The sequence below is a fragment of the Micromys minutus genome (genome assembly GCF_963924665.1).
Source record: "Micromys minutus genome assembly, chromosome: 30".
Classification (NCBI taxonomy): Eukaryota; Metazoa; Chordata; class Mammalia; order Rodentia; family Muridae; genus Micromys; species Micromys minutus.
Genome location: NC_137965.1, coordinates 6376880 through 6391881, shown reverse-complemented (window position 1 = coordinate 6391881; position 15002 = coordinate 6376880). Strand labels below are relative to the sequence as shown.

Genomic DNA, 15002 nt, shown 5'->3' with positions numbered 1-15002 from the left:
TAGTATTTCATGGCATGATATAAGATGACTTGCCAAGTGCTTGTTCTTACAGTAACACACTAACACACATCTCCACACATGCATTTTAAAAATTTTTTATAAGGCAGACCCCTGCACGTAGAATTGGTATCCAATAACAGCACACACCATCTCAAGTTTGATGACATATTTGTCGGTCACTTTGCTGAAACTTCAGTTTTGCTGTCAACTACTTTAAAAGTTGGTAAGTTAGTGTGTAAAAACAACGCCACATTTTATTGATTGAACTCTCATCTATATGGGACCAGTTAGTATGTTTAGTAGTTCTTCTGTGGTAACTTTTACTGTTATATCCATCACGAGTCAAGAGCCAATGAGTTGCTTTTCGTAAATTACTTTCAATAACTGTTTTTTCCATGAAAGCATATTGTTGACATACCCACAAAGACTAAAACTCTTAACACTGCCTTTCTAACATATAAAGTATAGGTGCTATTATAAATAAACTATAGGAGTTTAGCTTTAGTCACCTGAACTGTCAATTTTAATAGTTTAAAGAATATGTCAACCATCTACCCTAGCTATTACAATCAAAGTAGCAACATATTTACAATGAAAATTTCCCAATAAGTATTACCATCAAGGGTAATAGAAAAGAATGAGATGGGGGGGTCCTCTGAACTGTGAGTTGAGAAGGGATCATCTGATAGAGCAGTGTTCCTCAACATGAAGGTTGACACCCCTTTGGGCAGGGGGCTCTTTCACAGGAGCTGCCTGAGACCACTTGAAAACATGGATGTTTACATTACAATTTATAACAGCAGCAAAATTACAGTTATGAAGTAGCAACAAAAAGAATGTGATGCCGAGGAATCACAACAGGCACTATATTTAAAGGTTGCACCATAGGAAGTTTCAGAGCCACTGTGATAAAGGGACAATTACACAGACAAGCCTATTTTTAGAACATGTGGAATAAAGGAAGATTCTGATGAGAAGGTCAAGTCAAAGAGTAGATGTGTGCCTAAGAAACTGTGAGGGTTGAGGGAACCTTAGGTGGTCTGAGAGTTGTAGAGGCTGATAAGAAAAAAGACATGAGACGTTGGGTAGGAATCAAGATGACTATATTTACTACATTACTGCAGAATTGATTTCCACATGTAAAATCTGAGGGAATATAAATCTAAGGGAGAAGCCCAGCAACAAACAGACAGATGAGTCTAGGTTGAAGATGAGGACTTAGGTGACATGATCATCAGAATGTCATTAAAAGTCCCCAGAGTGTAAGACAGTCTAGCCGCATACAAAGGTGTGAAAGGTCAGAATGTGCATGTAAAGAACACTACAGTTTAGAACTAAATGTTCCCATCAAATACAGTGCCAAGGTCGCTTCTGCAAACAGCAAGACTGAAAGTTAAGTTTCTCTAAAGTGGTAATCAGAATTGTTTTTAAACACCTGAGCTCCTTTTAAGAAATGCCACTGTTGAGTTAGTAGTCAAGGCAAGAATTTCATATATACAAATATCTCTAATAACAATAGAGAATGTGTGTGTGGGTGAGGAGAGTTCAGACATTTGCTTATGCGTGAGGTCGAGGCACAGTGTGTGAAAGGAGGCTAAAGGAAAGTACACATGAAGCCCTCTGAGCAGAGAAACTGTATTTGATGTATTCTAGGGGCAAGGTACTAGAGATGTTTGTTAAAAGAAGGGACACTTGGGGTCAGACAATCCCTTCAAATGAACTTGTGATTGCCTAGTCTCAGATGTGGGCGCCTTCTAACAGGCTGAACACCCCTAAGCATCTCAGCCCCAGTCCCAGCCTGGTTGACTTATTTTAATTTAGTTTAAAGTATATGTTTGATTCCACTTCTTCAAAAGGCAAAAATCCAGGAATGCACATACCTCAGTTAGAATGATGAGATGGGAAAGTACAAGGGCCCAATTTGAGGTACACTGGTTTGCAGAAATGCTGAAAGTTTACAAATGCATGACCTCATAGAAACGAAAGTAAACAGACCTCAACTAATTTTCACATCATAATTTATCTTACATCATCCAACTGGTTCTTGAAAAACCACTTTGAAGGTTAAGAAATAGTTCAGCACTATACATCACAGAAATTCCATCCGTGTTTTGCTTTCAGATCTCTTTAAAGCACTTTCTTTTGGCAATGATTAAGAAACAGAAAGACCGACTTTACACAGATATTCTAAAGAACACACACAAAAACGCGCCCAGAAATCAGTTTTGTTTAGAAAGCTTTTTTAAAAGTGCCAGGGATTTTCCAAGCGAGTAGCTGAAAACACTTGATTTTGAAGAAAAGTCCTCTGCATGCTGAGCACAAACTGAGAGTCTTGATTCATGAGTAAGCAATTTTGGTGAATAATCCCCTTCAAAAGATCCCTTAAATGTATCACTTATATGAGCATACACAATGGTATGAACCTGAACAATCCCGATCAAATCCTAAACCATGTCACATACAAATTAGGTTACTTTCTAAACTGACCTTTTAGCCCGATTAAAATGGGAAATGTGATAAAGTGAATAGAACAAGGGAAAATAAATAAACAGTGAACTTGATTATAAAAAAAAAAGCTCCAAGGTAACAATTTTCTTTAAAGCACTGTTCACATGGCACAATCTAGTTGGCTTACTTGTATAACTATTTATAAAGATGTAATTTTCAACATCCAAAGAATCCTAGTTCAAAGACTGGGGAAAAAAGCTCAATTACAAGAAAATAAATGTTTTAATTTTTTTAAAAAAAGATGTAAATAAAATGAACGTTTTCATACCTGTGAGCTCAAAGGTATAATTTCAAATTGCTTTATTGGAAATTTCAAAATCCACATTGCAAAAGTTAATCAAGTCAGGATTGATGAAAATTGGCAAAGTCTATGTTTTCCAAAAATGACTGTGTAAAAACTCGAAAGGAGAGGTAAGTGCAGCAGGTTTATTCAACAGAAGAAACAGCCAATGCTTTTCCCTTCCAGTCATGTGGTTCTCTCTCACTCACTATAGGCTAAATAAATAAAGTCAGAAGGAAGACAGCAAAGACTAATCATCATCATCATCATCATCATCATCATCATCATCATCATCATCATCTCACTCGGAAACAGAATGGCAGCCATTATAGAATTTACATAGCCCTGGGAGAAGATGGAGACCAGAGGCCAAAGACAAAGCTGGGAGGATGTGAAATGAACGGAAGGAAGTATAGCTATTAAAGGTAAGGTCATTTCCGGTCCGAGAAAACCCATAGCATCAACTACCCGGGGCTCACTGAGACTGAACTAACAATCACCAAGCCTGCAAGCATGTGACTTAGGCCCTATGTATACATGCAATGATTGTGTAGCTTTTTCTTCTTGTGGCTCTCCTCACAGTAGGAGCGGGGTGCTGTCTGTGACTATTTTGCTCGCTTTGGGGACCCTTTTACTCCTACAGGGTTGCCTTGTCCAACCTTAACTTAACTCCTATCTGGTCTTTTCGCAGTTCCATATGTTAAAGCGAGATCCCCGGAAGGCCTGCCCTGACCAGGAAGGGAGTGGATAGAATAGAGATGAGGTTCGGAAGGGATGAGGAGAGAAGGTGGTCAGGATGTAATTTATGAGAGAAGAAGGAAAAGAAGAGTTAAGGTCATTTCAATAAAATGTCCACTTCCAAAGAGGACAGCGAAATCCTTACTAATCCGGCTGTGAGGAGAGTCCTACCTGAGATGGGAATACTCGTAGCACAGAAAGCAAACAGGAGCAGCAGGGCGCTTGGCTTCTGTCTCCAATGGCAGCACCTCCTCCCCTGTGTGTCAAACATCCTGCAAGTAATGACAGAAAGTCACAGTCAGAACAGATTCCCTTCATTAATACATTAAAACGAATAACACAAAGTAAGGGTCCCAGTGGGGACTGGACAGAAACACGTCTTAGGCTTGTTTTCAAATAAGAACTTAATATAGAAGGGATAGAACTCGGGGCCCCAGGCACCCAAGGCAAGTGTTCTAGGCCACATCCTCAGAGACTTAAAAGATAGCAAAGACCAAACCATCCCCTACAAGTAAAGAAAAAGAAATCAAGTCCCTCAAGAGTATGGAAAGTAGGCAAGCCTAGGGATGTGAGTTCAGATCTCCAGTGCCCATAAAAAGACAGGCAGTTTGGTAATTCCAGTAAGGAGGAACTGGAGACAGGAAGACCTTGACCTGCAAGAGTGGCCAGAAAGTGAGGTGGATAGTGATTAAGAAAGACACAAGATGCTGACCCCTGGCTTTCACAGACACCTGCATGACATGTACAGACATGTACACACACACACATGCACACACACACATGAATGCTTATCCACACACACATACATAAATTTATTTATTTGCTATATGAACAGGTTCAGATTTAACTCTATTTTATGCTCCCTATGTCTTCTGGCTGTGACTGTCTCGTGACTGAGTCAGAATCTGCCTGAAGGCTGTCTTATAAATCTCTTTGTTCCTGTGTCTGCCTCTGTCTGTGTCTGTCTATGTGTGTGCCTGTTGTAGGGTGTGTGTGTGTGTGTGTGTGTGTGTGTGTGTATGTGTGTGTGTGTAGTATCTGCCCCTATTGAATTACATGGGAAGGAAGCATCCCATGGGGAAGGAATGGGATGTTTTTCAGAAATCTTTAACAGAGTTTTAAAAGGGATTAAGTCACTGTCCCCAACTGGTCCCAACTGACCCAGCCTCCAAAACCTATGGTTTATCAACAAATATCCACACATGGTTGCTCTCAGCCTTGACAGTTGAAAGATTTTAGGAAGCTGCTTTTGACTTCTGGATCTGCTTCTGGCAGCAAATGATTGACATGCACTGTTCTCAGCTGGGGCGTAGGGGAGCATGTAATTTAGAATTTCAGCTCTACACTGGCTCAGGCTGCGAAAGCTAACTGCGCAGGAAAGCCAGGGTAAGTAAAGAAGGTTGTTACATCACTCTCCAAAAGGCCAGTTAAACAAACAGACTGAGTCCACGGTAGGATAGTAGTCCTAAGTCTCACATGACCTCAAAGTGTATTACCAACTCTGGCTGTGAGGTCCAGCAAATGTTCTTAGAATGTAAGAGGTATTTCTAGAATATTCCATCACCACATACTTGCTTACACCTTCCTTACAAGAATATATATGGTAGGTATGTCTTAATGAGGTGAGTAAATACTCAAATGATTCTACAAATAAACCATCATTCATTAAGAAATGACACTAGGGCTGGGTGTGGTTGCACACACCTCTATTCAGCAATCATGAGCCAGATACTGGCAGATCTCTGGGAGTTCAAAGCCAGGATGCTCTACAAAGTGAGTTCCAGGATTCCAGGACCGTCAGGGCACTGAAAAATATTGTCTCAAAAAAGAAAGAAGAAAAAGAAGAGAGAGAGAGAGAGAGAGAGAGAGAGAGAGAGAGAGAGAGAGAGAGAGAGAAGAAGAAGAAGGAGGAGGAGGAGGAGGAGGAGGAGGAGGAGGAGGAGGTTGGGCATCCCTTCCTCCCTGAGGGACCAGCCACAGGGCGGTATAGTATGGAATGGCATTTATTCAGGGTATGGAGAAGGGAGTTAGGAGGGTAGTAGGGGCAGAGAGAGAAGAGGAAGAGAGAAGTAGAGGTCAGCCAGGCCATGAGTGTGTGGAGGGAAAGGGGGTAAGGGAAAGTGGAGAAAAAGGACAAAGGGGTAAGAGCAAGAGGGCAAGAGAAGAAAGCAAGAGGAAAGAGGAGGGGAAAGCAGCCCCCTTTATAGTGCCAGGTAACTGTGGGGTGGAGCATACCTGGCTGTTGCCAGGCAACTGTGGGGTAGAGTTTTCAGAATCTAATAACTGCATCTATTGTCAAAGGTCAATATTTAAAATAAAATTAAAATTTTCTTCTTTCCCTAAAATGAAACATGGGAGCATCAACATTCCAAAAAGTTAAATCCATTGCATGAAACAATACCTGTCAGTATTTTCAAATGGCTAGTAGTCACCAAGTAGTTCAGAAACTTGTAAGTAGTGTTAGATTCAGGTGAAACGTTCGATCTTTGTGTAAAACAGTGTTATCTTTTCCCATTTTTAAATTACACTTATGGACTGTGTGTTCTGCATGCCTGTACACGTGTGCATGTAGAAGCTAGAGGACATGTCCTGGGAGTGAGTTTTCTCCTTTCATTGTGTGGGCTTCCAGGATCAAACTCTTGGGTCATCGGACTTGGTGTCAAATGTCTTTACTACTTGACAACCCATTCTGCTGGGCCACTGGTGTCACCAGGTCCTAACACACTCAGAGAAGACAGTAAAGTTGCAATTACTACTAGAAAGTAACTTTGTTTCCAAATGAACAAGTTTTCTTTCCAAAGTCTTCTTCCATTGGTAGTGTGTGTAACACTAAGTGGGAAGCCAGGAAAACACTTGCCTGAGAAAACACGAGGGGATTCCTATACTCGCCTTAAGAATACATATCGAACCATTATTTTTCTGTGATAGGATCGTATCAAAGAAACCAGGGATTACAGCAAAACGGGTCTGAGTTTGCTCCCTAAGACCTGCGCGATCCCCAAAATTCTATTAGCCCTGTTGTGTCTGTGTGTCTCCTGTGAAGTCAGGACAGCAGTGTACCTAGCCCTGGAGCCAATGACTCATATCTTCAAAATAAGATGATGTCGTCAAAAGTCAGTACCTGATACCTCACCATCGTTCCGTAAGTAACAGCTGCCATTATAATTACTGCACTGCCAGGCACAACGTGAGTGTTGGTTCCATCTGCTCTATAAGAAAAGGAACTTAGACAATAAAGACAACAGCCTTAATCTCTCAGGCCGATATCCTTCCAAGTGAATCTAGAGCCACTTGTGGGATCACCGGGGAAGAAAGACAAACGAATTCACGTCTGCTCTGAATGAATCAATGCTATATAGTGCCTAAGGTTCATATCACAGTCATGCACTCCACATTCTACAAGTTCCAACCACAGGCAGCTGTCCGTTTGGAATTTCTAAACTAAGATGAGATTAAGACCTGAAGGGGATTGGGGGTGGGGCGAGCCTGAAACACATGTTTGCATCTGTTTTTACCCAATATATTTGAAGCTAAAAGCAGCTACCCATTAGCAGGAAGATGTTTGAAGAAATAATAATACTAATGATAATGGGTCTGACTCTGGAGTGGACGGGGCTCACTCTGTCCCGTTCCTCTTCTTAGCGGATGATTAGGTGGACAAGCACTTGCAACTGTGAGCCTTGTTCCTGTACACAGGCACCTACCACTCAGAGAGAACTTCTACCTCGAGCTCAGCCGTCTGTCACAGGGAAAGGCTGATTATCTGAAAGAATGGGCCTGTTTCCTATTGGTGTCGTATGAATGAATTGTTTCCGTTCGTCCCTGGGATGAATTAATTGGCTGTGGGAGAGTCTAAAACAAAAAGAGCAATTACGTATTCAAAGAAACTGAGAGAACTGGGAATCCAAAAGATGGTGGATAGCTTATGGCTTTCACAGAAGAAACTGAGGTCCAGAGGGATGGGAAAGAACAGGGATGGAGGCCAGCCTTCCTTAGACTTATATGGCAACAGTGTAGCTTCTTACTCTGTGTGGCATACGGTGGCCCTCCCTCCTCCATTAGCAAGTGAGTAGCACCACTCTCTCAAGCCCTTAGCATGCTCTCAAACAGGATGGCAGACGCCATTCATTTTCCAAGCAACATCTCCTTTGCTATAAAAAAGCTCTGATGTTTAGCAGCTCCATAACTGGTCCTTGAGTTATTTTACCAAACCTGCCTGCTGTCCTATCAAGCAATCACTGAAAGTGAAGACCAGGGCTTGACACATCCCAGGACTGAAGACTCCATCACTGCAAACCCAAAAGTAGCCAGGACAGCCCAAGGGCTTATAACCAAACATAAACCATATGACAAGCCAACTTTCGTCCACTTTACTGTTTAGTGACAGACAGAAACAAATAAATTAAGAATAGAACAGGGGGGAAGGAGGGCACTGTGGGTCTTCTCAAGGGATCACTTAGCAAAAAATACAACCCTGAAATTTAAACAACTTTCTCAGAAGAATGGAAAATCCCAGGCAGGGTTACTAAGGTTCTAAACAGGAACTTCAACTCGGTAGAGTTTTGATCAAGGTCTCCAACTTCGACCAAAGAGAACAGAAATGTTTTTCAAAGATTTACTTTTGTTTTTATTTATGGGTATGTGATTTTGTGTGTGTATTTCTGGTGCCTATGGGTATTCGTGCAAGTCCAAAGAAGGTGTGTGTGTTGGCTCCCCTGGGACTAGTTACACCTGATGTGGACGATCCAATCGACTCTGGTCCTCTGAAAGAACAGCAAGTGCTCTTAACCACTACGTCATCTCTCTAGCCCCCAGAAACATATTTTAAAGGAGAGTTAATTCATAGTCTTGTGTAATTTGGAAAGACTCTTTTTCCGTGTGCAGGCAAACCTATTGTCTCTCAGGTGAAAATGTACGAGATTAAACGTACTGCCCAGCTTTCAGGATGAGTTGTAAGTCTCGAATCTTTTCTGTTCCCTGGCTTCCAATCCAGCTGTCTCTTTATGAGGAGCAGATTACCTATATCAAACCCTAAATCAAACCAATAGGCTACAAAATACCATATGTTTGAGCGTCATTTCAGAAGGCTTTGGGGAAAAAATACATTTCATAGAGGTGTTAACAGGATATTAGTTCGACTAACATCAACAGTAGGAATCTACTTCCTCCAACATATCCCTACTGTGTTTCTCTAGTTAATCTTTTCAGAAAGGGCTTTCTTTGGGAGCCAGAGAGAACAGCTTGAGATTCTGTGGGGACAGGAGAACAGTAATTTAACGTATTCAAGCCTGCTTACAATAGCATTTCTTCCTTCAGTGAAAGCCCGTGTTCCTGAGACTAAGCTATGCATAAAGGAGCAAAGGTGATATCCCGTTACTGAGGCGCGATCCTTCTTTAAGTCGGCTTCACCCACATCACTACTAAGGCCTCACTAACTGTTCAGGGCTTCACAAAGCTTGCCTTATTTGAACAATATTGTGCACGGCTGGCTCTTACAATGAAGTCAACTTGAGAATTTATACAGATGCATGGAACACACGCACACACGCAGGAACACACAGACACGTACACACGTGAATGGATGCACAAGTGTAGGCACTGAGTAAACTGGGAGAGACAGCTGTAATTTATCAACATCCTATTGTTTTTCCTTATTTTGTCCTACAGTTGTGTAAAATGTTCTTAATAGAAATTAGCCAGTGAATATAAGGGACATTGTCGTATTTTTTTACAAATATACTTGAACCTTCAATTATCTTAAAATTCTTAATGAAAAATTGAAACCTTTGATATGTGTTGGGATTCTGTAAACCCCACCCCACAGTTACCTGGCAACAGCTAGGTATGCTCCGCCCCAGTAACCTGACACTATAAAAGGGGCTGCTTGCCCCCTCCTCTCTCTCTTGGCCTCTTGTGTTCCTGCTCTTTTCTCTTGCGCCCCTCTACATTCCCTTTCTACATGCTCATGCTCAGCCTCTGTTTCTCTACTCCCCTCCCTCCCTCTCTCTCTCTCTCTCTCTCTCTGCCCCTATTACCCTCTTAACTCCCTTCCCCATGCCCCAAATAAACTCTACTCTGCCTCGCCACACCTCCATGGAGCATACCCCCTCCCCCACAGTCTCTTCATCTTTTTCCTAACAATATGTGTGACTTCAGAAAATTCTGAAGAAGGCACAATTATAGGGTCATTGCACGCAGTGAATGACCAAAACCAATGATCCTGGGTAACTTTTACAACGTGTGGCTAATGCTTATGATACATATCTTTTGGGGGAAGAATACTCAGTTGTTCCTTGTATTCTTTAAGATCACATATGTATGTGATCTTGTGTGTGTGTGTGTGTGTGTGTGTGTGTGTGTGTGTGAGAGAGAGAGAGAGAGAGAGAGAGAGAGAGAGAGAGAGAGGGAGGGAGGGAGGGAGGGAGGGGGGAGAGCACCTTTCTGTAGCTTTCTGTAGGTGTCCTTGGAGGCCAGAAGAGGATGCTGGACCCCCTAAAACTGCAGTTATCAGCGGTTGTGAGCCACTCACCCAGCTGAGGGCTATGAACTGAGTCTCTGAGCTCTTCAGAAGCAACAAGGCTCCTCACTGCGGCGCCATCTCTCCAGCCCCCTGTGAGTTTCCTTTTTATTTCTTCAGATTTCTTGTAGGTTTACAATTATTACAACAAAAAAACCCTTAAATGCGCCCAAAATATGCCCTGGGGTATAACAGCACTGTCACCCGTGCTGGCTCGTGTCACCCGTGCTGCTGAGTGGCATTGCTTTGATCACTGTCAGCTGACGGAAGTGTATCTCTTGGATTTCCTGTATTTGGATTGGCAGGATCAAGTCATATACATACTTTTCTATTATAGTATAAATATTTCCCCTTCTGATTGTTTTTTATCAACACTTTCATAAGCATGCAAGCTTTTGTTGTATCAGCTGTCTTTTAAATCATCTTTAAAGGCATTCCAAAGAATTTCGCTCCAAAGGAAGGGAAGACTAAGACGATCCAGGTAGCTGCATTTCTTACACTGGGATTCTTGGTTGGAGTTGGTCCAGCCATTGGATGTGATCGTTCCCACCAAGTGACATACATCATAATGTCATCGAGCTTTGACAAGGTAATGATGTCATCCAGCTAGGCCTGACCATGGAAATATACATCTTGCCACAAATACTACACACTTTCTGTTTAGTCTAAGTACTAGATAGTCTCTAGAAACTTCTACTTCTTTCCTCAGAAATGTAAATTCTATATAATATGTGAACAGTTAGAAACATGTCTGGGTCTAAAGATATCATCATCAGTTTATTTTTAATAGATAAATGGCATTTCTCTCAAATCATTATTTCTAGAAATCAGCATGACACTTCACTTGGGCAGTAACAAATCTGGGCCTCAAATACTTCCCATAAGCCAACAGACAATGGCTTCATTCACTATTGACAGGGCAGACACAATGTCCTGTAACTTATATAAGCCATAGATGGACCCGTATCTTCATGCAGTGTGACACCAACAAAGCCCAGCCTTCCTAAATCTCCTGAATTTCCCAGAGAAGGAAAAACATGCATTTATTATAACTCCTAAGTATATTTATAAAGTCCGTAACTTTAAACCATGGGTGTAACAATATAAAAGTTCGTCCTATATGAGGAAGAGGCTGCCAAGACCCTTAAGAATCCTGTGTGTTTTTATTTACTGGAATTAAAAATTGAAAAGTATGTTCTGTTTCCCATTTCATTTTTTAACCAAAAATATAGAAATATTTACCTTGTGTAGATTAGCATTATCTCCATGTATTCTAACTTGCCCATTTGGCCAACATGGATTAAAATGTCTCAAACTATTGCACAGAAAATATGCATGATCATCTTGAAAGATGGAAAAAATTTTCACAAAAGAATTCAGTAAAGAAATTTGTATCAAGGTTAAAAGCCTTAGATGACTGCTTACTCGTGATTCAACCAGAAAAGATGTAAATTTAATCACACCTATAATTCAAATGGATTAGATAATTGCATTATCAAAAAGAAAGTGTTATTGTATTGTTACGGGTTGATCAGTTTCGTGTGTGTGTGTGTGTGTGTGTGTGTGTGTGTGTGTGTGTGTGTGTCTGTGTCTGTGTCCATGATCTCTCCATACCCAGGGAGGCTGCCTAAATACTAAATATCTCCTGTGAAAAATCAGGGTATGTTAACAGGAAAAACTGAAGTTGGAAACAAACTTAGCAGTCACTCCAAACCTGTTGCCTGCATAGGAGAACGAGTCTTATGTTACAAGGCTGGCTGCATCCCAAGACAAATGCTTACAAGTTACCATTCGTCCGTTCCACTGGCATAAGGAAAACTGTAAAAGTCACAGGTGTGGCATTACTTCGAATGGAGTTTTAATGAAAATAAGTGGTATTCATTACAGTGCAGAGATCAGAGCTATAGCATGAAGGGTGTGGCTGGAATGCTCTGTTCTCTCTCCCACATTAAAAAAATAATAATAACGCGTTTGGGGATGAGGACAGGACAGAGCAGCGAAGGGGCATAAAGACCCGAGACCCTGGCTAACCTGGAAGAGGAAATCGAAGCGGAAATAAGTAAGGATGGAGTAATGGTATCGGTTTGCTATAACTGCTCTCGGCAAGTCAGTGGAAGTGGCTTAGAAGTCAAGTTGACGGCTCAAGAATAAAGCAAACTGCAGAGGAAATAATTAATTACACAGTGCGAGAAAAGGTAACGTTTAAGTTGGCCGCAAAGATAAGTGTGACCCTTCTGAGAATGGACCAGTTCGGAAGGCCATGAGGTATGTGGTGAGGCCTCGCTCCTTCACCAGGTCCCCCGGAGCCACCCCACAACTTGGATGGAGCTTCCATCCAGGCAAAACCTTCCAGCTTTTTCGGATCATCTTTCCCACTCCTCCATGTCTACTTGTAATTCTACAGGAAGTCCTCATCACATTCCTTAATTACTTTTCAATCAACATTGTATATTGAGAACATTTTTTTTCTCTGAGCTCTTCAAAGAAAAGGGCTCGAGGTGGGAGGTTACAACAGGATAAAAACCCATTTAAATATCTAAGAGCTGTAAAAACTACTTCTACAGGCAAAGGTGACAGCTCAAAGCCAATCTCTGGATCAGCGATACCTTCCGGAGCCCAGGTGTTGGCCGGGGAGCTCTGGCTTGACCAGACCAGGGCCCTACAAGCAGCTACACTGTGGGTTCCTCCTTGTTTAATCTGAATCAAAACCACGTTTTCCCCTTTACTTGAAACCCTGCCGTTCTTATCTTTTCCACTGCCCGAAAGCGAGGTTTACCTCTCTCTGGGGGAGAAATGGGGAAAGAACGCCACACACACATGCCCCGGGCTCCGTTTTGGCACTACCCAGTCCCGGGTGCCTCGAGGAGGCACGCTGGGGCTTCTGTGACTGCAGTTGGTACCTTTCTGGGAAGCGCTGCGCGAAAGGGGTGAAGGGACCACAGATGGGGGGTGAGGTGCGATGGGCTCCGGGCTGGGAGGCGACTTACATGCTGGCATTACCGTGTGGAGGTTCCCAGAGGCCGCACGCTCATCCTCCAGCGCTCCTCTGCTCTGCTGCCCGCGAGCTCCACCGAAGGGGACGGGGCTTTCGGGACCGCGCCCCGCAGGACCCTTCGTTACGCCCTTTCTGGAGGGCTCATAGGCTTTCCCGGCAGCTGCTCTTCGCCTGTGCTCGGGGCGGCGCAAGGTGGACCCCGGGGCGCGCGCCGCGGAGTTCGAGAGGAGGTCCCCGCGCGCAGGGGGCGCGGCTGACGGCCACAGGTTCCGCCCGCCGGACAACTTTCCCAAGAGTTGGGACGAAGGGCTCCCGCGAGCGGGTGGCGGCTGCTCCCGGCCCGCGGGGCTTGGAGAGGCTGAGATCACCCAGCCTCCAGAGCCTGCGGCCAGGCGCGGAGTCTCGCGGGCCTCGGTTTCCCCTGAGGCTCAGGTGCGGCTCGACGCGCCACCCCGGGTGGCCGGGCTCTAGGCGAGCGTCCTTCGGATGACGGTCCTGCGAGAGCAGCTGCCCCACCCAGAGCCGGCCACCCGAGGGCAGAGGCAAAGGGAGAAGTCACCACGCGGGGCGGGACCGGCGCGGACCGCCGGGTTGGGAGAATGGCGCAGAGCCAGGCAGCTCCAGGGAGGGGACCCTGCTGACCCCGAGGTCACCCTCCGGCCGCGAGAGCAGAAACCCTCTGAGCTTGGGTGAAGGAGCTTGGAACGGAGGCGGGCCCGTGGGCATTTGTTCTGCCCGCTGCCAAGCACCCGGGCTGTCCCTTACTTTTCCCTTCCTTGGTTCTTTCTTCCTGTCCCCTCGATTTCCCTCCAGAAAGAAAGAAAGAAGGAAAGAAAGAAGAAAGAAAGAAAAGAAAGAAAGAAAGAAAGAAAGAAAGAAAGAAAGAAAGAAAGAAAGGAAGGAAGGAAGGAAGGAAGGAAGGAAGGAGGGAGGAAAGAAGGGAAGGGGGAGGGAGGGAGGGAGGAAAGAAGGGAGGGAGGGGAGAGAAAAGAAAAGAAAGAGAAAGAAGACAGGGAGGGGGAAATTAATGGGGCGTCTAGGAGGGCTTGAGAGGTTTGGGGAGATATGCTTCCTTTATTTTTTGTTTTATTTACATTTTTCTTGTCCTTTGAGCGGGATTAATTACCAATGCAAATGCAGCTGCTCACCAGGGATGGAGGCACACCCACTTGCTAAAAGGCCAGGAAACAGGCAGAGGGTCCCTTCTCACTATGCTTTGCCAGATTAACTAAATTCACAGAGTGCTAGGGGCAGCGGCCTTTCCAGACTTGGTTCCCTTCAGAGCGAAGCAGTCCGGCTTTCTTGTAGACAGACGCACACGAAAGTCATAAAAGTAGATTGATGCTGATTGGCTAGTGGTAGAGAAGGGTTGGGGTAGGAGGAAAAGAGGTAAAACTGGATTGAGGACAGATAGTTTCAGGAATAAGAAAAAGGAAGCTGGAAAGCCGCCAGCAATCTAGACTACTTCTGGTCCAACATGTGTTCTTGTGATTTCTATCAGTATTTATTTTAACGTTTAAAAAAAAAAAACAGTAGAATTAATAGAGGCTTAAACTGCTCCATTTAAGAAACGCTAAGATCTTTTTGGTATTACATGTCGGGAAACGAGGCCCAGGGAGGCACAGTCTGCACAGATTATTCAGAAATGACCAGGGCTTTAGGCTAGGGTTTACAGACCTGGTTCAAGTCGGCCTCTGACTCTAGATTGTCCCAGGGACGCACTTCACGTTCCACCCAGAACTTTTCCGAACGGCATCGTTTCACCGTTTTGTGGGTCTGGGATCTGGGTGTAGCTTAGCTCTGTGTCTACAAGACTAATCAAAACAGAAGTTAAAGTTATGGTGTCTCCTGGAGGCTTGACAGGAACAGTATCTACCTGCAAGCTCTTCCTGGGTCTACAGGTGCATAAAGGTTTAACTTAAAAGTGACCATGAAACAGAGAGCAGAGAGAGAAACAGAAATAA

General features: G+C 43.7%; 1 protein-coding gene across 3 annotated transcripts in view; it reads right to left on the bottom strand.

Annotated features, from left to right (window-relative positions):
- The window catches only part of ADGRG6 (adhesion G protein-coupled receptor G6), a 131901-nt gene extending 118486 nt beyond the window's left edge, over positions 1–13415 (bottom strand). For 2 of the 3 annotated variants that reach the window (XM_080941938.1, XM_080941940.1), the window contains exons 1-2: positions 13044–13415; positions 3698–3798 (exon numbers count right to left, since the gene is read on the bottom strand). In XM_080941938.1, coding sequence (XP_080798064.1) covers positions 3698–3798; positions 13044–13075 — 133 coding nt within the window. In that variant the 5' untranslated portion in view covers positions 13076–13415. Of the gene's footprint in view, positions 1–3697; positions 3799–13030 lie in introns of all 3 variants that reach the window. The other variant, XM_080941939.1, reaches the window with a different exon arrangement.
- Between the last annotated feature and the right edge of the window lie 1587 nt (positions 13416–15002).